At 36.0% G+C, this 26,264-nt stretch overlaps 1 protein-coding gene across 1 annotated transcript in view; it reads right to left on the bottom strand.

Moving 5' to 3' along the window:
* Window positions 1-3,616: 3,616 nt before the first annotated feature.
* The window catches only part of LOC129738348 (uncharacterized), a 77,627-nt gene continuing 54,979 nt past the window's right edge, over window positions 3,617-26,264 (bottom strand). The window contains exons 6-8 of the mRNA XM_055729532.1: window positions 19,245-20,029; window positions 7,526-7,675; window positions 3,617-7,465 (exon numbers count right to left, since the gene is read on the bottom strand). Of these exons, the coding sequence (XP_055585507.1) occupies window positions 19,833-20,029 (197 nt within the window). The 3' untranslated portion in view covers window positions 3,617-7,465; window positions 7,526-7,675; window positions 19,245-19,832. The remainder of the gene's footprint in view (window positions 7,466-7,525; window positions 7,676-19,244; window positions 20,030-26,264) is intronic.

Genomic DNA, 26,264 nt, shown 5'->3' with positions numbered 1-26,264 from the left:
AATGACAAAAATGACAAAAATGACAAAAATGACAAAAATGACAAAAATGACAAAAATGACAAAAATGACAAAAATGACAAAAATGACAAAAATGACAAAAATGACAAAAATGACAAAAATGACAAACATGACAAAAATGATTCAAAAATGACAAAAATGACAAAATAGACAGAAATGACAAAAATGACAAAAATTTAAAAAAAAAAATAATGACAATTTTTTATGCTACATTTTTTTTTTCAGCTGAGCCATTCATTACGAAGATCGAGGCTTTTTCTTTCGAAACATATCGTCATTTGTTGCGAAGAAGGAGGCCATGATTCGTTGGAAAGAAACGCGTTTTATTTGCACTCCGTCGGGAAAAAGTTTATGTTTTGATATTTTAGTGGTTAAATTGATTTAAAACCAGAGCTATGTCGATTTCAAAATTGTAGACGGAAAACTGCTCAAGTTTGTGGCATCGAAGGAAGACACAATGGACTACAGATTTGAGTGGAAGCATTGTGTTCCGACTTCGATGCGCACGCAGGTCCTGAAAGAAGAGCACGATCAAAATCTCCACATCGGGTTTGATAAGTGTGTGGAGAAAATAAAACGCCGTTATTACTGGCCACGCATGAGTGCAGATATTCGAAAATACATTGCAAAATGCGAAAACTGCAAAATAAACAAGCACTCCACCGTCTCTAGTTCACCAATAATGGGCAAGCAGAGAATTGCAGCCCGACCCTTCCAGATAATTTGCATGGACTACATTCAATCTTTACCACGGAGTAAGCAGGGAAATGCACACTTATTAGTTGTAATGGACCTCTTCTCTAAGTACTGCCTACTTACTCCAGTGAAAAAGATTTCGAGTGTTAGTCTCTGCAAAATACTGGAAGAGTCGTGGTTCAGGCGATTTGCAACCCCACAGATTGTAATTTCTGATAATGCTAGTACCTTCCTCTCAAAGGAGTATCGAGCGTTACTGGATAGGTACGACATTCAACATTGGGCCAATGCTCGACATCGAAGTCAAGCCAACCCCGCAGAAAGACTAAATCGAACCATTAACAGTATGATCCGTTCGTACGTAAAATCCGATCAAAAACTTTGGGACACAAGAGTGTCAGAAATTGAATTTGTAATAAACAACACAGTTCATGCCTCGACTAAATTCTCTCCTCATCGAATAGTTTTTGGACACGAAATCGTGTCAAAAGGCTCGGATCATACATTGGAGCAGGGGGTGGAGGAATCGGAAGAGGAGAGAATCGAAAGATGGAGAGGCCTTAGTAAAAAAGTAGGTGAACATGTGCGTAGTCATTTAAAAAAATCACACGAAGACAACATGAGGCGCTATAATCTAAGGAATAGAAACTTACCCTCTTTTACGGTAGGCCAGCGTGTCTTCAAAAGGAGCTTCCGACAATCCTCGGCGGGTAACCATTTCAACGCCAAGATCGGCCCACAATTTGTTCCCTGCGTCATCATCGCCAAAAGGGGCACAAACTGTTTCGAGGTCGCAGATGAAAAAGGGAAATCCCTGGGCATATTCTCCGCGGCTGATCTAAAAGCGTAAAAATAGAATAAAAAAAACAGTTAAAAAAGTAGCAACCCAAAAGTGGATTTAACTATGTCACACTTGTGTGCCTAAAAAGCTTTAAACATAATCTAGGGGCAGGTTTTCATGCTTTAAAAATTTCAAAAGGATTGATTAGGTTTAGCATACCAAGAAAAAAATATAAGCAAGTGCTATGCTTGAGTATGCTGGAACAATCAGAAGCAGATCAATTACCTTCACTCAGTCAGTCATCGCAACATGGCAAGATTTCGCGCGATCTATGATTCCTGAAAAGCATAAAAACATCCATAATTTCAGCTAGGATTTTCATCGACCAGCAGAAACATCACAGAGAGCACAATCATCCAGCAGCATCTGTAAATATGGCACTTACCGGGGGTTGACCAACGTGTAGGGTTTGAGACTACGGCTAATGACCAACAACACCCACCTTGCGAGCAACAGCAATCACTCAGCAACATTTGGGACCCTTGAAAGTTCCACGAGGTCCAAAATTGAAGGTTTGGCACCACAATTGCCACCCGGTAAGACATCCCGCAGCAGCAGTTCCTATTGGCCGGCCACCTCATCGAGTACACACTACACGGTGTTTTGGATTTCTTGACTAATATCACCCCTCGTTAAAGCCGACCCGAGGTTCTTCGTAACCTCTGCTCTGATAGCCAACCAAAAGCGGCCGCATAAGGCACAGTGTGACCAAAATCCCCGTAGCTTGACCAGGGATTCGAGGGCTGTTGTAGCTGACCCTTGTGGTCAGCTAATAATAAACTGACCTGTTGCAAAGCGTTGATTTTACTTCCCGCAGCATTGCTGATACTGACTGCATTGGTTGCAGAGGACACTGTTGACGTCGTGGTAATCGTTCCAGGCGTTCTTGAAAACAGACCGAGAATCTCCAACATCTGAACAAATTTTCAGCACAAAGGACAATAAAAAATGATTTTTTCTCCAGGAGTTAAAATTGGCAGCGAAAAAAAATCACACCCGTCGTCCACGGCCGCAGCCTACTCGTCATAATTATGGTGTTGTTGTTTACCACATTGATTAAAAACCCTTAAAACAATACGAGTGCTGTGTCCTTACTTAGTTGTTTAATTCATCACAGCTATGCAGAAAACCTCTTGAAAGTTGACTTCAATAATGGCACGTCCTCAAATGGGCCCAACTTTTTAAAATTAAAACTTTATTTTCAATTTTCTATCCCTTGTCAGCTTAATTAATTAGAATGTTTGATATGACTAGAATGATAGGAAGGAGTTTGCACTATATTTGTTCAAATTTTTTATGATAAACTTAATTTATGAGTGAAATATTGGCAAATACTTTCAGGGTGGTCCAAAATATGTCCGTTAACCTATCTTTAGTCCTTGTAAAATCTCAATTTTTAACGCTTGATTTAAATGTTTATTCAATCACGAGTCACTTCACCATATCGAGATGATGGTAGCAAAACAACTTTCCCCACTTGTTAACAGTATTCTGCAGAAGAATGAATGCATGCAGTCAATATCCTCATCCGGATTTGTTCGGTTCCCGCTCTAGTCGTCCTGCTTGGATTACGTCCCGAATGGAACTCAAGTGTGAAGTCAACTGTGTATGTACGTATCTATCCAATTTACAATTTATCCGCTAGTTTGACCTCGTTTCATCGTTTAGTAAAAACTTGTTTTCAGTTTTTGTTTTTCCTTTTTTATTTCAAACGGAAAATTCTATTTTGCTAGCCTGTGTCTAGTGATGGTTTGTTGGTGAAAAATGAAAAAGATGACAGTGCTAGAGGGTGGGTTGGAACAGCCTTCATATAAATTCTGCTCCAATTCGTTTAAACAAAATCCAGCCTCGTGTCCCGGGCAAGCAGTGGTGGGATGCAGCAGCCAACAGAGGACACAATGTAGATATGTATACGATTGGCCGATGTTGTTCAGTTAGATTCTGCATGTGTGTTTTGACCGAGAGCTTCCCGATCAAATATTTATAATTTAATTTTAGTATAGACAGGGATGCATGTTCAAATTAGCTTTCTTTCAAATTGAAAATAAAACGCACAAGAAACACAATTTCTCCATGACCATATTTTATTATTCCTTCAACACATTGTTTTTCTTTTATCTTCAATATTTTGCCTTGATTGTTCTACTGATGTTTGATGTTTTATTTAAGTTTTCCTCTTCCGACATACATATATGCTTCTTGTGTCAATTGTTTGTTTATTATGGACATTGATTCCAAGCCTGCACGCACCACGACTGTCTTAATTCAACTGCCTTTTCGCTACTCTGGAAAAGAGGAAGGGTTGGGGGAATTTTTCACCAATTGGGTTGTTTTGGTTTTTTTTATCCTTTACCGGGGACTGATTTTTGGTTGTTACGGTTACACCTTTTTTTTCCACTTCTCGGTAGCCAATGGCTTGCTGTCCGATCGCCGCCTACTGTTTTGCTCTCGTGTATGTCTGTGCTCTTTTGGGTCGGTGTGGTTTTTGGCTGGGTCATTTATTTTGTTTAAATTATAGTTTAATATTGTTTATTAAATGAACACATTAAGGTATTTGTTTGTTTCTTCTGTTATTTCCTGTTAAAAGATTCTCTGACATTTTTTTTTGCAAGGAAGAACATGTGAAATGTGTTTATTCCTTTTCGGTTATTGTGTTGAGATTGGCATAAAATTTGGGGAAAGTTTACAAACACTCGTTGGATCGAAGGATTTGTCCAATTAATTGACAATTCTAGCCGTTGTGTTTTCTTTTTGGATGTGGAGTGTAGGGTAGCTGCTCTCAAATAGCCGCTCAGCAGTTTTTTGTTCGAAGAAGCAGCGGATTGCGAATGGTTGACTTTTCAAGGTGATCGAAAGAATCCATTTTGGAGCTTGGGAGTTATGAAAAATGTTTTTGTTTGTTACCATGGAGACGCACAACAATGTTTCCACGTGGACGAATGTGAATTCTCCAATTTTCGAAAGCTGTATCGCATGGTAAACGAAGTTTTTTCAAATCAATTTTCTTTTAGTATACTTTCAATACATTTTGCTCTAATAAAATCGACCAGCGATTTCGCCTATGAAAAAGTGCACAATTGTTTTATACATCTTCAATGGATGAATTCCTTCCATTTGTAATTGCTAAACAGTTATTGAAATCTTCTAAAACAATTATCGCTATTGTATATTTCGATCTCTGATTGATTGATTGATCATTCTAGCTTATGTTACGGTTTTTTTGTGTTTATGTTTTGAATCTTCACATCAGCTATGGTTATAAATATTGATACAAACATTGTACGATTCTGATTTAATTTTTGTTTCGTTATGGGTTTTATTGTTTAGTTTTGTATTATTTTAATGTTACTCTCGAAAGATTTGTGAGTTCTTACTCGGTGCTGTGAAGTTCAGAAATTTGTATGATAACTAATAATTTGATACAAGCATGAGTAAAACAAAACTTTGAGATGGATTAAAGCTGATTCTCTTTAGAGAAAAATATCAAGATCAGTGCTTGTTTCATGTTTCATTTAATTTGGGACATTTTACTATCTGTTTTTGGCATTCGAGTGCTTTTGGTAAACTTATTGTTGTTTAAAAATGTCTGTGTAGACTATAGAGGGACGCTCGCTCGAAAAATGGCTTCTAACTTAAACAAAAATCTTACTTACCAAGAATTACCACACGCAGTTGTTCGTGGAGTCATCAAGCTGGTGCCCATTCTAACCAGCTTGAAATGTCACGAAAACACAAAAGGATTGTTGAACTCAGATCAAATTGAAACTTAAAATTTCTACCGAAACAGTAGTGGTCTCAAAACAAACAAAAAATATATTCACGATTTTTGTTTACAATTAGCAGAAAACCAAACCGGAGGAAAACGCGAAAAATTGATAATAAAACACGTCCGTTCTCGAGCATGGCTAGCTGCGATTTCGTTTGATTGTACTCAAAATAAAACATAGAAATTCACTATGTGAAAAGTCATTAAAATAAAATTTGGTTTAAAAACATTTTTCAATAATGTGTTTAAACTTCACATCACCTGGTTGTTTTTCCATCGATTATTTTTGTTCCATTTTTTATTTTTTTTAATTTTTTTATTTGTTTGTTTGTGTTTTATCGCAGGAAATTTGCACACACCGATATATGGGGCCACCGAATTGGGATGTAAATTGTTGTGTTACACATTCAGTACCTATTGTTTCAAGCTTGGGATTTTGTTGTTGTCTTCTTTCAACTGTTTCAAACAAACCAAACAAGTGGAGATCACTTTGACGTTTTCAAAATGGCCGCCACAGTTTGAGTTTGACGGGTTTTCGCTGACACAGTTTTGCTGATCGATTGGGTAGTTTTTCTGTTTGTCTGATCTATACAGTAGTGTGGATGATGTTTTTTTTTGCTTATACAATTTACTATCGATTGCTAGGCCCTACCCGTAGTTTCATAGAAGTATTGTTTCTATATATATTTATAAAGGTCACATAATCCTAGGGATGATTATTGATTTACTACTTTCGTGTGTTAAACGCTCGCGGTCTTTGAGTCGTGATGGAGTTTGACGGATGTTATTTTGACCAGTTACGTGTTACGTTTTGCTAGTTTTTGTTTTTGTTTGTAAAACATACATATGTCTCGCTTTTTCAGTGAATACGTTTTAAACGCGTTTGTATCCTCGTCTTTTTCTAAGTTGTTTATTCCAATTGTTATTCAAATATTTCTGTTACAAGAGCAATTATCGTTAAAAGAGTAACAAAAGTTCGGAGGAGTACTGAAGATTATGTCTTATGCGGGTGAAGAATTACCTAATGATACTAATCAATAAATCGTTTTATTTTTAAAACTGATCTTATTTGTTTTTGCTCGGTAGGTACAGTCTCTATGTTTTGTTTCGTTTATTGTTTAAATCTACGACCTAGTGTTATAAATATTGAAGTTTTTACCTGGTGAATAGAGTCGTTTTGGTTCACGTAACGCGACTCCTCTCAAATTCACGGTGCTGTCACGCAATTTTGTATTGTTCTTCCATTTGTTTTCCATTTGTTAAGTGTTAATGTAGAATCAAGCTTTACCCCAATTTCTTTTTTTTTTGGTTTTGGACTATTTCCACTTTTTAAATTTTACTGTTTTTTTTTCGAATAAATTAAAATATTTCCTTTTTAGGGTGCTTAGGGTTGATCGACTTCCGCCAACGAACGTGTTGGCGCTTAGACGCTTTATAAAATTGCTCCATACTTCAATAAATTGTGTGCTCTAAATAAGTGATTTGAAAAATTTATTTGGTTCGTTTCAGAGGTTTGATGAACGAATCAATATGAAAAGGCTCTAACTTGGTTTTGGTGAACGTTTCGTGGGTAAATAAGAGTCGACGAATTGGATTCGTCTTTCTAGCCGTGTATTAAACTCTAATTTTGATGTATCAAAAAATGTTCAAATCTTAATCAACCTTCGTGGCCTACTTGGGCCGATTTTTGTTTCGTTTTGGTTTCCGGTTTTTATTTTTTTGGTAAAAACATCTTTATAATTCTCTTTTCACTTTTTATTTTCGGGAAGGCATAAATTGTTAGTTTAAAACGCTATATTCATAGTTTCGGGCTTAATACCGTTCCTATCAATTGTTCACTTGAAGTGTACGCTTTTGTGAGTATGTGTTTTGTGTCTGTGTGAGTGTGTTTTTATCGCTCTGTAAATAGTTATGTTTTTTTCCACGATTCATTTATTTATTTGCTGCTTGCTACAAATGACACGAAGTTTTTTTTTATTTTTTGGTGACTAGTTTAACACCTACATCCAGTTGGTTTTAACCTTTTATCATGAGTATTATTGGTATATAAAACATTTATCCAACTTTATATTTACTACTTAATGTGCGCTATACGTTGTTTAAAATTCTTCAGCGCTTGATTTGAGTTTTCCCAAACGATGCACCTATTTATATTTCAGGAGTTTTTTAGTTCCAACGCAGACATTATAAAGTTTCAAACTCACTTTCAAGACATCAGCTTGTCGCACGGATTACAAATACTGCTCTCTTACGTTGAATTCGGTTAAGCGTGCAAATTTGGATGGGGAAACGTTTGTCCTCGTTATGGTCTACGCTACGATTATCGGTGGATCTCGATTGATGTTTGGAGCTTTCTGTGGAAGAAAAAAAAGTTTTTTGTTATTTAACAGAATTACATGAAAAAAAAACACAAACATTTAAAATGGGATTTTCATTGAACTTAAAATGTACCAACACCAGTGAACCCATTTTTTCTTCTCGAACGTAATAAGATGTCACAAGGCTCCCAAAACGGATCTTCCTAACTGTGTGCTTACGGCAGTTGGGTTTTGGCAAATGATAAATTACCGGCACATATGTGTCCCGCATCAGCGGAAAGGTGAAACCCCCAACAGCTGGCTTCGTGATGAGAAATTATTCCACTTTCTCACGTGAAGTTTCCTGTCGCATACCTAACCTAACCCATCCTTTTGAGGCGTGAATCATGGAACCACTTTCTACCACATCCCACATTCTTCATGGTTTGGTGCTCAAAAATCATCCTTCCGGGATAAGTTTCGTGCGCGGCGAGTGGCCAAACAACAGTTGTTTTCACAAATTTATGACGGTCGTCATTGAAAAAACGAAACTATTCTTAGATATATGTTGTTGTAATTTTCAATCGGTCAATCGATATCGTCAAGATTTTTTTGCCAAATTATCGGACACAATCGACTATTGTTAATTTTGTATACTCAGACAATGGTTCATTAAAGCATTCAACATTCAACCGCACTAGTTCATAAATACTGGGGGAAAACTACTCCGGTTGACTACCGATAGTGTTAATCCTGCCGCCATATGAAGCTGAGTTGCATCCACCAATAATGCAATGAGAAAGCATTATGGAGCCCGGCGAAATCGTTGAAACCACTTAACCGTGCTGTGCTGTGTTATGTTCACTCGCTAAGCAAGGGAAATGTTCGGGGGACTTGCTGACAGGAGACTGAAGGAAAGGTTGGGAACCAAAAGGGATATAAATCCTTTCCTATAGTATAAGTAAAATGACGTGGATGGGAATGCTTGGCGAAGCGTAAGCTGACGTGCTGGGAAAATTTTCCATTTCCTGTTGTTTTTTTTTTTTGCTTGCTTGCTTGCTCTCGCTTACTCTTGCAAGCAGCACTAGCAACAACAAAGCTGTTCGTTAATTTAACTTTCCGGACCCTCGAGGGAAATTGGACGGATTTTCGTGATGACTAAATTTAAGTTGGAATATGCATTCCAATATATTTTCACAAATTTTTACGATGATTTGAACATTCGGTTGAATTTTTCTGTGGAACCAAGTCTGCGTATAATTTTTGCGCCAGTTTATAATTTTTTAAAAAGAAATTTTCCACTTAACAACTTTGTCCTAGACCGTAATCTCTTTTCTTATTAGGCGAAAAAATAGCTGTTTAATAGAGTTATGTCTTTTGGCATTGAAAAGTTATCAATTCCACTGACATTACTGCTTGTTCGTAGCGAAGTGTTGCATGATTGCTTCACACCAGTAGTGATGTCAGCCAGGATGTCCAGATATTGTTAAAATCAATATGTGCTAAATCAGATGAAACACTCAAATTCCACTTTGAAAAGCTTTTGTGTTAAAAATCTGGATGCAACACTTATTTCAAGTGTTGATTTCAAAAATAAGTATGGTACCTGAATGCACACCGTGAAAAGTCAATGTAATCATAATTGGGATAATCTGATACAACAAAATGAAGTTTTCAGATGCAAAGAACTCATACGACCCAGGGTGTTGTATTCAGAAAGGTGAGGGAAGGTGGAGAAATTTTCTTATTGGAAAATCCTATTTGGCAAACAAGAGGGATAATCAAATGAATAATTAAATATGATGTTAAAGAAATATTTCCAAAAAGAAACGATCTCAGCAATCTCCATTGCAAAGTGATAGGTTTCCGCCAGTGCTGTCTCCTTATTCATCCTGGTTCCGGTCAAATTCAAAACATCAACAGTCAATCAATTTTTTGCACTAACATTGGTAAAAACAAGTGCAAACACGAGCAAACAAATCGAAAGAATTTGTCGTTCTGGTATTCAGATTGTAATTTTCCTTTCTTCTACTCAGAGTAATCGACTTATTTAGGTCAAATTTTAATGATAATTCACAAATATTGTACAAAATTCTGCACATACCTCTTCCCTCTCGCGAGATCCGTCCAGCACAATAAAACACCAATATGCATTTCGATCAATTTTAAAATTTATCGATCGAAACAAAAGTTCCGAACTAGATAAAAATCACATAATTTATTTTCGCGAGAAAACAAACGGGAGAAACGCGACTGCGAAAACAAACACGTATGCTCTCGAGCACGGCTTGCTGCGACCTCCAAGTCAGGATTTTGCTCAGATTTTTTATGGAAAAATCGAAATGTCCTGATTTTGGCGGGTTTGTGCGGGACAACTTCTGAAATGTTTATTCTAGCAGGTAAATCTGAGTATTTGCTTGAATGATCTTGGAATTTCCCAACCGTTTACCCGGCACTAAATTCTCATTTGTTGACCAAAATCACCCAATATGCATTGTTTAAGCTTTAAATTGAGAATGGGGCGAAATTTCGTTCAACAGCAAAATAGTGCTGCTATCTACAGTTTGAATCTGGAAAATAGTAGTTTATTGACAGGAAAGATTAAAGTTACTGTTTTTTCGGATCCAAATCCATTCTGGAATCTATGTTTTCCACATTATTTTAAATTTTTGTGGAATCCGATAAGTCGCCTCAAAGCAGTTATATTTAGTGGGATGATTTGCATCAACATAAGAAAATTTCAAAGGGTTATGTTGATTGTTGATGAAAAACATAAGTGGTTCTTTTTTTTATTTTTCCACCTTTTTCATATTTTTAGGAATGCTCAACACTAAACTTACCGGAGGCTGAACTTTAAATGATGATTACGCCCAATTTTTTTTCGCAAATTTAAGTGCAGGACTATTTTTTATTTTCAAAATGCAAGTATTTTGGCATTTTTATAAATATTTTTCTAAGTTTTGTGGTTTTTGAATAACGCATGTTGTATATTCACACCACGAGCGGTCAAATGACGGCAAACACCCTTTTCGCTAAAACTCTTTTGTTTCTCAACCGATTTCTACCAAATTAATAGTTTTGGAAAGCTAATAATGTGACTCAAATATAAAACACTAAATACAAAACTAATATAAATATTAAAATAATTCGCTTTTCAACTATTACAAAAGGATACTTATCATTGAGCCATTAGATGGCTTCAGCAATTTCCAGCGGTTCACCAGTAGAAAGCGAAAAATAGTTTTTGTCGTAGCAATCCTTGAACTATCAGTTGTCGGTTTCCCGGGAAACTAACCTCCCAACAATCACTTCCATCTGTACCGTTGAGCCGTCAACACGTACGCCGGAGCATCGTATCGTTGCTGTGTACCTGCAGGAACATTTTACATTATTTATTTTTCCTTACCTGTATTTCAATCAGCACTTTTCAGTGCTAAAATTATTTTCATTTTCTTTTATTCATATTTTCTCTTTTCTTTCCAGCATGGGGAAGTCTTCGGCCGGCTCAAGGGCCGGAAGAAAACGGATTGCTGAACCTAATCCAGGGCCATCTGCCAAAAAAGTTGAAATTTCCAATTCATTCGATGTCCTTCATAACATCGGTGATGAGGAAATATTCATATTTAATTCTGATAAGAGTACTAAGAAACCTTCTTCTTATACTCTTAAAAACGAAAAGATTCCACCAATAACGGTCACGATTCCTGACTTCAATGCCTTTCGAAAAGAAATCGTCACTTCCGTCAAGGATGTGAAGATCTCTTTTCAGATCGGTCGAAGGGGAACTGCTCGTATATTGGCGGAATCTTTTAATGATTTTCAAAAGGTTTTAAATTATTTGAATAATAAAAAACACCAATTTTTTACGTACGACACTAGAAGTGATCGTCCATTTAAAGTTGTACTTCGTGGTCTCACTGGCGATCAGACACCGGATGAGATCACAGCTGAATTAAATTCTTTGTTAGGTTTTTCTCCAATTCAAGTAATTCAAATGAGGAAAAGAACCAACACGAATAATATCAGTAGTGTTGGTTTTGCTCCTGAACTTTATTTGTTCCATTTTAAAAAGGATCAGGTTAATAATTTGCAAATTCTTGAAAAGGCTCGTCTTATGTTTCATTGTCGAGTCAAATTCGAACCTTTTCGTAAATCTTCTACCAATTTTCTTCAAAATATTACGCAATGTCGTCGTTGTCAAGCTTTTTGTCATGGCACTAAAAATTGTAGAATGAATGCCAGATGCATGTTTTGCGATTTTCGATCATGAAAAATCTAAATGCCTTTTTGGTGGTGATAAGCCAAAAACAGAATTTTTTAAGTGTGCAAATTGCGCAGGTAATCATTCCTCGAATTCGCTAGACTGTCCCATCAGGGCAAAAATTATTGCTTCTAGGAAAAAACCCAAAGTTTCCAGAAAAGTTTCTTCTCCTCCTTCCTCTTTTTCGTCTTCACACGTCGGGCCGGCAAACAACCTGCCTGTTCGCATTCAGCCTCGGTCTACATTGGAATCACGGCTGGGTAATACCCGAAATGACTTTAATGTTACCTGGGCTGATTCTGCGCCCCAGACTCGTTGTTTATCGTTCTCAGAGGTGGTTGAAAATGGGTTGCCCTCTTCAGGTTTAACTAATAAAAATGGGAAAAAACCAAGTCTCAACGTTCATGCGAAGGCTTGGGAAAATCCCCGAAATTCAAATACTTTTTCTTCTCCTTCCTCTTCTGATTCTAACAATTTTGTTGATTTGGGTGAGATTACTGAGGAAAAATTAAAATTTTTGCATCAAAATTTAATGGAAATGATGCAACTTATGTTGAAAGCAAATTCAATGTTTGAAGCTTTCCAAACTTCTTTTAATTATGCTAACAAAATTATTATGACCTTACGATTCCCTCATGGATCCAAATAGATGTTTAAATATTATGAATTGGAACGCTAGATCTTTGCTGGCTAACCAAGACGAGTTCTTTTTATTTTTGAAAACTCAAAACATACATATTGCTGCCATCACTGAAACTTTTTTAAAGCCAGACAATAGCTTGAAAAGCAATGCTTTCTTTAAAATTTTACGAAATGATCGACTTGATCGACAAGGTGGGGGTGTAGCTATTGTCATCAATAGTCGTCTCAAATTTAGACTTCTTCCTTCTTTCAATACAAAAGTCTTAGAAACAATTGGAATTGAATTAGAAACTTCTATGGGGAAAATTATAATTGTTGCCGCATATTTGCCTTTTCAATGTAGCGGTGAACAGAAAAATTTTTTGAAGGGAGATTTACAAAAACTCACCAGAAATAAATCAAAATTTTTTATTATTGGTGACTTTAATGCAAAACACCGATCTTGGAATAATATTTCATCAAATTCAAATGGGAATATTTTGTTTAATGACTGCTCTGCAGGTTATTATACTGTTGAATATCCTAATGGGCATACTTGTTTTTCTTCAATTAGAAATCCCTCCACAATTGATTTGGTTCTAACGGATTTAGGCGAGCATTGTAGTCAATTAGTTACTCATGCGGACCTCGATTCAGACCACCTTCCAGTAACATTTTCTTTATCCCAAAGTCCCATTGAAAACCCTTTAAAATCAACTTTTAACTTTCAAAAGGCTAACTGGGAGCGATATATGAATTTTATTGAACGTAATTTAGATGTAAACGTTCCACTGAATTCAATAGAAGATATTGATTTGGCTGTAGAAAATTTGACAACTGCAATAGTCAATGCTAAAGCCGCTTCAATACCTAAAGTTAAACATAAATTCAATCAACCTTTAATTGATGATGATCTTCAGTTTTTGATACGACTGAAAAACATTCGTCGACGCCAATATCAACGTACTAGAGATCCTTATTTGAAATTAATTTATTGCGACCTTCAAAAAGAGATCAAACGTCGTTTAAATTTCATTCGTAATGAAAATTTTGCTAAAGCAGTAGAGGACATAAAACCCTACTCAAAGCCATTTTGGAAATTAACTAAAATTTTGAAAAAGCCCCAGAAGCCAATTCCTACTTTTAAAGATGGGGATAAACTTCTTTTAACTAATTCAGAAAAGGCTCAAAAATTAGCCCAACAATTTGAGTCTGCTCATGATTTTAATTTAAACGTTGTAAGTCCAATTGATGCTCAAATTTCCCTAGAATTTGATGATATTCTTTCTAAGCAAAATGTGTTTGAAAGTTCTTGTGAGACAAATATTGATGAACTTAAATTGATTTTCAAAAAATTTAAAAATATTAAAGCTCCAGGGGAAGATGGGATTTTCTATATTCTTCTTAAAAAGTTGCCTGAAAGCACTTTAAATTTTTTAGTTAAAATTTTCAACAAATGTTTTCACTTGGCCTATTTTCCCAATAAATGGAAAAATGCCAAAGTAACTCCAATTTTGAAACCTGGAAAAAGTGCTTCAGAGCCTTCAAGTTATCGACCAATTAGTTTGCTTCCATCTTTAAGTAAACTATTTGAGAGAGTTATTTTGAATAGAATGATGATTCACATTAATCAGAATTCCATTTTCCCTGATGAACAATTTGGTTTTCGTCATGGACATTCTACTACACATCAACTTTTGAGTGTAACTAATATGATTAACGCTAGCAAATCTGAAGGTTATTCAACTGGTGTTGCTCTTCTTGATATTGAAAAAGCTTTTGACAGTGTTTGGCACAAAGGTTTAGTAGCTAAATTAGCTCGATTTGATTTTCCTGTATATCTCACCAAAATTATTCAAAATTATTTGACTAGCCGAACCTTACAAGTAAGCTATCAAAATTCATACTCTGAAAGGACACCCATTAGAGCTGGTGTCCCTCAAGGCAGTATACTTGGGCCAATTTTATACAATATTTTTACTTCTGATCTTCCTGATGTACCAGAAGGAAAAGGTAGAAGATTATTTGCTGATGATACTTTGCTTTCAGCAAAAGGTCGAAATTTACGGGTGGTACGCAGTAGATTGCAACAAAATTTAAATTCCTTTTTGAATTACTTGAAAATGTGGAAAATTTCTCCTAACGCTTCCAAAACTCAACTTATTTTATTTCCCCATAAGCCAAGAGCAAATTTTTTAAAACCTAATGAAAATCATTCCATAACTTTTAATGGGGTTTCATTAGAATGGTCTGATCACGTGAAGTACTTGGGACTTACACTTGATCGGAATCTTACTTTTAAAAATCACATTGAAGATATTCAATCTAAATGTAATAAATACACTAAATCTCTTTATTCTCTCATCAACAGGAAATCCAAGTTGTGTCTGCGAAATAAGATGCTCATCTACAAACAAGTTTTCCGACCAGCGATCATGTATGCAGTTCCGATTTGGTCTAGCTGCTGCGCGACGAGGAAGAAAGTCATCCAGAGGATTCAGAACAAAGTTCTGAAAATGATTTTGCGGCTTCCACCTTGGCACAGCACCGAAGATCTTCATCGGATTGCAGGCATTGAATCTATCGAAGAGATGGCCAACAAAATCATCTCCAACTTCAGAGGCAAATCGATGCAGTCTTCCATCGCAGAGATTCGTTCTCTTTATGTTTAGTTTAATTTTAAGAAAGTGTTTAGTTTTAAGTATAAAATATTTTTGCTATTACAGGATGTTCTCCTACATTAAAAACTTGATTGCGCTCAGCAAATTTAAATCTTATAAATAAATTTTTATAATCTTGTTACTTATAGGGCTATGAACAGTTCATTATTGAGCTGAACACCTAGTTTAATGCAATAATGTAATATAAGTGTAATCATGATTTGACACAAATAAAGACATTAAAAAAAAAAAAAAAAAAAAAAAACCTCCCAACAACGTTGCCAAACTAAGACGCTGCCTCAAATATTTTAGCCAAAACATTACGATTATCTATCTTCGCTAATTTAATTTATTGGACATACAAAACCCAATTACATAAAATGCAGATCCTCAAATTAATATAAAACAAATTCTTGGCCTATCTATCTATTAGATTAACACATTATTTTTCTTGCCCAGTGAGAGCTTACTTCAGTCACACAAACAGGCTATTCAACACATTCGCTCGAAGCAAATTTTAGGCAGTAGTAAAACCAAAACAACAAGCTTTCACGAGCAAGTACATTCTGCATTTTAATACATTCTGCACACATCCGTCTACTTTGAAATAGTTTTTCACAAAATTCCTATTTAAATAAAGAAATAATCAATAATTTTCATTGGATCGAAAAAAACATGTGCGATGCCACCGAGTCACCGCCTACTGTAACAGTCAACTGGGGCATCATGCAGCACTTTTCAACTTCAATGGCTTCTCAAAACTTAATGTCCATCAACAGTTTTAAGGTTGATGGGACATCAAATTGACGTAGTCAGAAAAATCATCCTATTTAGAAAAGGGGGTAAAATGCAACAAACCTTGTTTTAAATGAAAATCAAATGAAAACGTTCGAAAGATAATAGTTTTTTATATTCTAATTGATGTTCGAATTAAATCTTACACAATTTTTGTCAAAAATGTTTTTAAAGAAAAATCATAAGGGTGCATTTAGGGGTAAAAAAATACTACACCAAATTCTACTAGATGAAATCATAAAAAATAATATTCGGATGGATGAAATTTTGAAATTTCAACAATACAAAATGATATAAAACAATCATATTCCATCATATGAAAACGAGATTTGAAAGGTGAATCGTCATACTGGGTAAGGTTTTTTACGGCATCGGAAAATGTAAAAATTTGTACATTTATTGCTCAATTTTTTAAATTTTTAATGAAAATAAAAAAACTTTAAAACAATTACTTCACGATGCGAGAAACAATATCATCATCATTTCTTGTCATTAAATGATAACTTTTTTCAAAATAGTCTTCGCGTCTTTGAGGTAACCCAACAAACAATTTATTGCTGAAAAAACGCTGAAAAAATATCGTGCCTCATTTTTGAATCAGCAATCTGGCTGAAAGAAGGCCTCCAAAAATCACAAATTCACGTGTCTTTAACATTTAATCAACTTGATTTGGAGAAGTTGTCAAAGACAAAGGAGGATGAAAAAAACACCGTTTTGTTTGCTAACTGACTCAGTTGTTACACTGGTTAAGTTATCGGACTGGCAAGTCGAAATAAGAACGTTGCGTTGGGTTTGGTTCTCACATTATTTTTTTTTTATTTAGGGATAATTTATTCAAAAGGATGAAAATCCCATACAATGTTTTTCTTGTTCCGCTGTAGTGGTCATGCAGCGACCAATTTATGTGATCTATTGTGGAATAACCCAATTTAATATTTGTCTGATTGTCATTAATTGAGATGTCAGTTGTAGACGAAATCAAGACATAGTACGAACTCAGGTAGAGGCAAAAAGTGTAGCAATGCCTCGGGTGCAAATGAACGATTCGATTTAGACGCTCCTGTTATTGAAAGACATGCTACTCTTTGTAATTTAAGTAGATGTTTTCGTGTAGTTTCTTGTAGAGTTTTGGGCCACCAAACAAGAGCCGCATAGCATATTCTGGGTCTCGATATTGCTCTATAGATCCATGAGATCATATCCGGCTTTAATCCCCATGATCTTCCAAAAGTCTTGTTGCATACCCAAAACGAAGAAAGAGCATTAGGGATAGCGTATTCTAAATGTGCGTTCCAGTTTAGCTTTTTGTCAAGTATCATACCAAGAAACTTAACTGGAGTTGGCTTAGTTACTTAAGCTAAGATCTTTTATATTAACCTTTCTTTTTGTTGTAAATGGAATTATTGTGGTATTTGAAGGATTTATATTAAGACCTTCCTTTTTACACCATTTGAGGTACCTAATAGTTTAAGGCATTTTGCATCCTGTTACCAGCAGTGCCGTCATATTTACTTCGTACAATTACTACTATATCATCTGCAGAACCGATCACTTCAAAGCCCAGTTCAGTCAAGTTTTTAAGAAGATCATCTACAACCAGGTCTGTATGCTTTAGGATTATTATTGTTACGTTTGCTTACTTTTAGTATAAAGATAACCTTAACTTTCTACCAACAGGTTGGAATATGTGCTAGCACCATTCTTGCCCGAAAAAGTTTGGTTAAGTGGTTAAGTCCTTGCTCATTTTCTGTATGAGCACTGGAAATATTCCATCCATCACAGTACCTATACTTAAACGGTGAAAAAGAATCCATAGCCCACTTAACCTTCGAATTGGTAAAAATAGTTTTTGCTATTTCCTGATCTTCGACATTCAGAATCCTCAAGTTTTCATATTCTCTATTATAGTTATCATCTATACGTTTGAACTAACGATTAATGAATCTGAGAAATGATTTTTCATCATCAGATTTAATGTTTCTAAAGATGTACAGGTGAATGTACCGTCTTCTTATAATAATTGGCCCAGGCCGTTAGAGTGATCTTTAGAAAGTGCTTTGTGTAGTCTTGAAACTACCGGAAGCCGTTCTATTTTCTCACACTTCAAACGGCAGTGCCTTCTTTTTGCTTTCCGGATTTCTTTATTGTATTCTCTCAAAGCCTTTTTGTATTGGTCCCAATTTTGAGTAGCTTGAGCGATATTGAAGAGCTTTCTTGATTTTTTTTTCTAAGTAGCTCTAATTTTTTACTCCACCATATTGTCGAGTTATTAGTTGACCAGCTTTGTTTTAATGGACAACAATCCATCTTTGGTACTGTACACTATTCAGCGCATTTTTGGCATAGAGTTAGCGCCGAGTGGCATTGAAATTTTGAAATTTTTTCTTTGGTTGTACTAAACTGATTGACTTGAAACTTGGCAAGTGGCAGGTTCCTTTTCAATCGAAAATCATGAATACAATCTGCCATTAAATTTTTCGAATCAATGTTAATAAAGCTACCGCAGCAGTCAATATCACCCATTCTCTACCTGCTTCCGCTTGCCGCAAGGGAACAGAAAACCGAAGATGGGAAAAATGAACCGAGGAAATAAATTGGAATATTATGATGAGGCCCATCACAACAGCATCCGATGCAGAGAGCAGCATCATAAGTAATAGTCGTGTGGAACCACCCAACCCTCATAAGCGGTACGCCTATCTCACGATGTTCTTGGTTGATGGTTCATCATGTTTCATCATTCGACGTCGTAATTTTGTTTCATCTATTTCTGATGAAAAGACGATAAAATGTTGCGGAGATCGTCTGTGTCGTATAGAACGTGGATAGAATGTTGTTCTGGGATGATAAAAAAAAAGAAAGTGTATGCTATAAAAATAAAATTGCTTCTGACACCTTCCGGCATCAGACACAAGAAATCCAACGGCCAACGAAAAAGGTTAACGCCCATCAGGCATGTTTATGCCAGTTTTTCACAGCCTTCATATGAAAGTTCAAATTTTTAAAAAAAAGCTTGCCTTAAATTGTTTTGGAAAATTAATTGTTTTTGTACAACATTAAAAATATAACTATTTGTTTTTAATTCGATCCTTTAAAATTTCCTCCTTTATGGGTCAGTACAGTTTTCAAACCCAGGGCGAAAAAAAACATTTCGGTTACAACTTCTTTTCCTCTTAAAAATGGGTTCCTCTTTCGCCGATGTTGTGTGTACACTGAACTTGAAAAATGATGATGAGATGATGATAAAATAATATTTATCCGAGCGATAATTGATTACACTGACACTTACCTATAGTAGGATTTTCTTTTTTCGGCTGCGGCTGCCAGGCAGGAAAGTTTTCCACTTTCGATCCCGGCTGAAGAAAGTTTTCTTCCGGTTCTACTCTTCGGTCGCCTTCTTTTTAACGTTGTTATCATTTTCCTCCCGAAAAGCTTGGAAAAAGGTCTGGCTGATGGAATTTTGTTCCTTTATCCGTGTTGTGAGTGTGTTTGTGTCTGTTTGCCTCTTTTCTGTCTCTCTATCTCTCTCGCTTTCGAGTGTGGTTCTACTTTGTGATAGGATAGGTGTATGTGTAGATGTGTCTTTTTTGGGACCGATTCCGATAAACTTCGATAAGAGTGCAGTTTGGAGTGGTTTATTGGAGAAGTCTAGTTCTTATGAAAAATCGTTTCAATTCCGTTAGGAAAAAAAACGTCAACCTATGTTTGGCGACCAATTGCTCATTTTGTGACTTTTCTTCATTTTTCTTTGTCGAGTGGCGAGTGTAAAGATATGTTGGTCTTGCTCATATTTTTTTCCAATTCGATCCCTCTCCAGAACATGTCATGTTGTGTGAGTATGTGACAAAGTCGTCTGAATATGTGCGGAGAGATGTCCTTAAAAGATAAAGTCGCCACAATCCATCGCGTAGTCGAAATCTTCCGCTCCGACGTCCTCGATGCCGTGAAAATCGAACGGACTGATGTCGGTGTGATAAATGCCGCCGCTGCATGGGGCATCGATCATGTTGGTGCAATGCGTCGTCGGCAGGGCGTGCAGGGTGATCGAGTCTTCGCACTGGGACCAGGTTAGTGCTGAAAAGTCAATAACATGAAAAATAGATTTATTAGTGCTTAGTGGGCTCACATTTTTCTCGCAAATAATTTTTTTGGGTTTATGAGTTTCGGAATAGCATTATATCAAAATTCCAACTATTGGGATGGCCAGAAAAAAAACACTTTTTCGTTTATCACAAGACATAAGAAGACTCAAAGAGGCTGACTCAAGTGTTGGATAGCGCTCAGCTGCCAAAATGAGTTAAGAAGGTTACACTGCATTCGATGCTTATTCTGCTGTAGGGTTCTTTTGCTAAACATCTAACTCAAAATTCGAGTTTTCATCCTGCATAACTTTAGGTTTTAAGCCTCTTTTAAGCGCATATCACCCTCGGAGAGCCAGCCGGATAGACAACAGTTTATCACAATCGTGTTTACTAAAAACCTTTATCAGTTCTTCTCAGGTCCTTGTCAAAATTTCGTTACTTTTACAGAACCATTATTTTCCTTCTTACATATCAGCTATCGTAGCAAGCCACGAAAAGCTTTGCATGTTATCTATAGCTCACTTGTTATTTACAACCAGAAAAAAATGAGCTCTGGGTGTAGGGGCAAATTTATGGACACTTAACTAACCACTGACTTGTAACAAATCTTGTCGAAGAAGCTATTTGCAACACATTTCCGTCACTTTCAGATGCCACAATTCCTCCTTTTCAAACACCTGACAAACCTTTCAAACAAACGTGACAGAAGACACTTGACCGAACTCGAGCAAAACAACATAAAAAAAGACTTGAATAAACAACAGCTGATAGAACTTTTTAAATTAGCTTTCTTAAGGAGTGTAAATAACCGAAAAAGATAACACTTTTAAAAGGAATAGCTTATCTCTTAATCAGCATAAAAAACACACACAAGCTCTTCGAAATTTTTCAACTCCGATCACCAGCAGCCATCAGCCAGGAACTCTAAAAAAAATTCCTTATTAATTTTATTAAAAAAAAAAAAAACTCCTGGCCTTCCGGTAATCACTTCAATGAGAAACCGCTGTGGTGCTTGCACTTCTTCGTCGTTAATCTTTGTAACTAAAATTCAATTGAAACAAAACTTTTGCGGACGTAGAAAAAATCGCGTGCGCCTCGCACAAGGCATCGCCTACTTTCGCAATATGCATCAGTGTATTTTTTTCGAATTTTATTTCTTACCAATTCTTAGAGCAAGTCCACTGGTGTTAGGAGAAAGTGGTAGAAATTTTGGCACTTTTAGCACGTTTTGGAAACTTTACCATGCGAAAACATTTCAAGATCTGTGGTCTTCAAAAGATTTTACAACACGTGTTGTATTCACGCATGCTGTGATGCAAAAATAGCAATATTTCTATCACACATGGCTGGAATAGAAACAGTGCTGTAAAAAAATACAACGCCCAAAAATCTTGAAAACATTTTTACATGGTGAAATTTTCAAAATGTGCTAAAAGTGTCAACATTTCTACCACTTTTTTCCAACACCAGTGAACTTGCTCTTAGAAATTTTTTTTATAACTATTTCTTGGTGCTTTTAAGAGCAAGTTCACTCGTGTTGGGAAAAAGTGGCAGAAATTTTGACACTTTTAGCACATTTTGAAAACTTTACCATGCATAAGCATTTTCAAGATCTGCCTTCAGAGGCCTTTAAGTTTTTTACAACACGTGCTCTATTTTCGCATGCTGTGATGCAAAAATAGCAATATTTCTATCACATACGGCTGAAAAAGAAACAGTGCTGTAAAACAGTAAAATGCCCGAAGATCTTGAAAACATTTTTACATGGTAAAATTTTCAAAATGTGTTCTACAAGTGTCAAAATTTTTACCATTTTCCCCAACACCAGCTAACTTGCTCTAATCGACACATGGATAATTTTTAAATAGGCATTATTTTTTTTTACTTGTTATAACTGCCATCCCTGGCTAAGTCGTGTCCGGAATTCACGCTCTCAGAAGTTACACGAATTTCTTGAATATGGGCTTCCATTTTGTCCGCTAAAGGATGTTGATGCTGCTTCGCCTTTTCATTGTATGGAGAAAACGACTGTCAATATTAGAAAAGTATATTTGGTTTTAGAATGACAAGATCATTAAACAAGTCTTATAAATAAAGATGCAATATTCTAGTTTTTTCGGGGAATTGCGTTCTAGTTAACATGATTTCATACTTCATCATTTTTTAACAAATTACTGTTTAAATTTAATCAATATCACTTCTAGATTCGTTTTTTCAAGCTGTTTAGGAAACTTCTGAAAATTCACCGATTTGGGTCGGTTATTTTCACCAATGTATGCTCTTTATGCTCTTTTCCCTAGGTTCCAAATTCCAATTTTGCCTTCAATTGACACAGTCTTGGAAGCCAAACAATATAAATTATCCAGTTGACGTTCTCCATCACATCGGAGTGGGGCATACCTATCTGTTTAGATTACAAAAGTGCTTGTTTTGGTTCATTTTTGTTTGCGTTTTTCCCTTCCCAAAGGTTATATTGGCTGATGTCTTTCGAAATGAGAAATTTCGGTTCAACTCAAATAGAAACGAAAGAAAAATCTCATCAAGAAAATCACCCCTGTCCGTTTTCGTCCGCTTTCTTGTATGTCTCCCCTTCTCACCTTCTGAGTGTTTCTTTTTTTTTTTTTTTTCATTTTCGTGATCTTGCAAATTGCTTTCATCTCGGTGTGGAACGTGGACGAGGGAAATTTTCACCAAAAAATCAAACAACCATCTCCATTTCTGTGGTTTCTACTTAAGTGTCTTTTTCGGCTTTTTTCCTTCCTCAACTTTTGTGGTGATTTACTTTAGATCAAAGATTGATACTTTGTGGCAGCCCTATGGGCAGTGCCGAATGAAGGAAAAAGATCCGATAACAAACGTCACCAGAAACAGATTGAAATGACGCTAACGAATGGGTTGGAAATGGAATCAAGCAGGAGAAAATCTAGTAAAAAACTTTCTCCTATAAAAGCTATCCGGGTTTCCCAAAAAAAAAAAACTAGGAATGAAAGTCTTATTTAACGGTGCAGGAAAATTGAAGGAAAAGTCCCCGAAAGAAACGAAAGTAATCATCTTTAGCTACCGTCCGATTTTTTGTCGCACTGTTCTTTTATCTGCCGTCCATTCATCGGACAAAAAATTCAACGTAGAAGAGAATGACATTTTTTTTCCATCGAAAAAGACTGTTCCTTTGAAAAAAAAGGACTGTGACAATCATCAATCATACAAACGTTTCCATTCATAAGATTGTTTTCAGACTGTTTGCTAATAGCCGATTATTAGAATTGCTAAACTGCTTGAGCAAACATCTTCTGTTTTGTCAATTGCAAATTTGTTTATACCTTCGAAGACATTGTGTCCAATAGTTTCCAAATGTTCAAACACAAGATTATATAGAGCCATTTCAATTCAAAAATTTACAAACAAAAAAACGGTATTCATTCTGTTCAGGATCACCCCTGATGGCATGGATCGATAGCATCAGAATTTCTTAACCGAATAAATAAATTCACATACTCCTTCTCACAAAACATTACAATAAAATGGACTGTATTTTACTCCGATAGACTTGGACTTTTACAATGATGGACTTCTCACAAATTATGGTCCCTTTGGACCTCTGACACTGGCCATTCCGGCCTTTGACTTGGCCGCTCGGGCCTCTGACTCTGGCCGCACGGGCCGCTGATAGTGTTACCGTGATCCGTCTTCGCTGGTGGTTGGCTGGGAAAAGAGACCGACTCAAGGATCGACGGTTGCTCGATCGTTCGGAAAAAACCTCTTCGTGTACGAGGAAAACCGATGATTTTGGCGCGCAATACCGCCGTCAATGCGCGCAGCATCGCCATGTTGCTACTGGGTCATTTCGTTTCTTAGGGTGGTTCATGGTGACCCGTTCGTTCCAAAACACACGCTTTACACTCATTTTTGGGAGCCATGGAGTACATCGATTTATAGCTTTCCGATTTCTAAACAATTTTCATTAGTTTTTCTTCACTGTTCGTTTTAACTGCAACTTTTTGACAAACTGGCTACTACGATCAATTTATAAAAAAAAATAGTAGGGCTGTCAATCCTTGTGCCAAGGACAATTTTATTGGAAAAGGTGCATCAAATCATGTACGGTTGTCACAAGCACTTATATAAATGAAATTTGCGGAGACATCGAATTCGACCAATATCAGCCTAAAGTGACAAAATTGGATGAAACCAAATATAATAATACTAGGAATATTCCTCACTCCCCAGAAACTTGAAGGACTCATGAAACGCGCCTCCATGTGAGGAAAGTTCTTACGAACATGAATAAATGCTATCGAGAAGACCTAAGTTGCCTTAGACTAAATTTCGAATGCTTCTGACGAAAACTGTTAAGCTCATTACCACCAAAACTTTGTGTCCCGATCTAACAATTATACTAAATACAACACAAGTATATCTACTATTTTTTTTTCATAATATCTTTCAGTAAGTTGACTTCGTTAATAAATTTTATACTCAAAATATGATTTTGATTTATCGGTTCAACATGTTTTGGATTTTCAAAAAATCAGATGTGTCTAAATGAAAAGTATTAAAAAGAGCTAATTCTACACGAAGAATTTGTTCCTTTACCAATTTATTCATTTTTAGAGAAATGCTGATTTCCATTTACCAAACGCGCTCCAGATAATAATAATAATAATAATGATGATGTGGTCATCAATAAATCTCAAATCATATTGTAGAGTAGATTTTAAGATCAATTTACTTAGTAAATTGTTGCCTTCTTATGATTTCTTTTATGACATATTCAGTATTGTCCAAAAAGTGAAATTTCCATCAATGATTGTTCCAATTCAAATGATCTTAGAATCTCAAATTGTAGATTTATTAGCATACTCCGTCAGTCGGGACCTTTTTTTTTCATTCGGCAGAAAACAACACAAATTGAGAACCATAGCAACATACTTTGCTACACGAAGAAAAGTTGGAGTAGGCTGAAATTCCTATGTTAAAAATAAAACATAAACAAAATTTTCTGCGTGGTCATAGAAATGCAAGTTCAAACACGAACTTTTGTAGTTAAGACGCGAACCCACGGTTGTTGGAAAGAATGTTCAGAGTTTCCTCAGTACCTCAATGCTTGAAATCTCCTTTTAGTAAGAACTTTCTCCAGGAGGTAGTGCTGATATGCATGTCCTTGCTGAAGTATATGAAGCATGCTGAGAGTTACCAATGTTGATTATAATATGTTTGATGAAACCCTCATTTAAAATTTCCCAATACCGAATTTCAAAAGTCTCTTTCTCAACTCATTTTAAAGCCATCTGTCTAACCATGTCGTCTTACGTCACATGTCCGACTACTTGTTTTCAAAGTCGCTCGAAGTAGCAGCAAATGTTTGTCGGAATGGCTGTTCAAACAGCAGCAACGTTGCTTTAAGTGCAAAAAAACAGCCTCCGTGCCTGCCTGGTCTCGAATACTCAGCACGTACCTACCACACGGTGTAGAATAAGTAAGAGAAACACATAAGTACATGAAGAGGGCGACGACAGCTCGCCAACATCCTACACAGCAAAAAAAATTCTAAAAGTACACGGAATCTAAAAAACGAGTGATCTATTTTTTCTTGAGTGTAATTGCAAAAAGATGTAATTTTAAACTCCTTTTGATGTAATATTAGACTTCTAGCGTAACATTTCAAAAGGGCGAAACTGCCAAATGTAAACAAATCGAGTTAACGGTCATTCCGGATGCACCCGGTTGCACTTTACCTATCAAACGCGGTTTCATCTTAAAATAACTTAAAACTTTCAAAAAATTGATAAAATTCAATTGGGCGAAACTTCCTGTTGATGCATTTTCGTTGGAACGTGAAGTTACGCCTATTCAAAATGGAGTGAATTTTTCTATTCGTGTAGAGCCAAAAGGCGTAACTGAGTTGACGTGTGTGACAAAACGGCCTAATTAGTTTTTGCGTGTACGATGAATGGGCGTAACTTCAAAACCAAAACAAAAACGGCCGATCAATTGGGCGAAACTTGCAGGCGTAACTGAAATCGAAAACAATAATAGGGCGAAACTCGAAAATCTCTGAAATTACGCGAAAAAAGTTAAAGTTCTTGATAACCATCGAACAATAAGTGAATATAATGCACATTTTTTGATTTTGTTGAACAAAAAGTGGTCGATTTTATAAATAGGATTTGAATAGGTGTTCCGAATTTTCAAACGCGTTTTTCTCGTTTCGAGCTAACTGCTAGTTT

This window comes from Uranotaenia lowii, chromosome 1, assembly GCF_029784155.1.
Source record: "Uranotaenia lowii strain MFRU-FL chromosome 1, ASM2978415v1, whole genome shotgun sequence".
Classification (NCBI taxonomy): domain Eukaryota; kingdom Metazoa; phylum Arthropoda; class Insecta; order Diptera; family Culicidae; genus Uranotaenia; species Uranotaenia lowii.
Note: the sequence above shows the minus strand (reverse complement) of the source record. Positions and strands in the feature narration are given on the sequence as shown.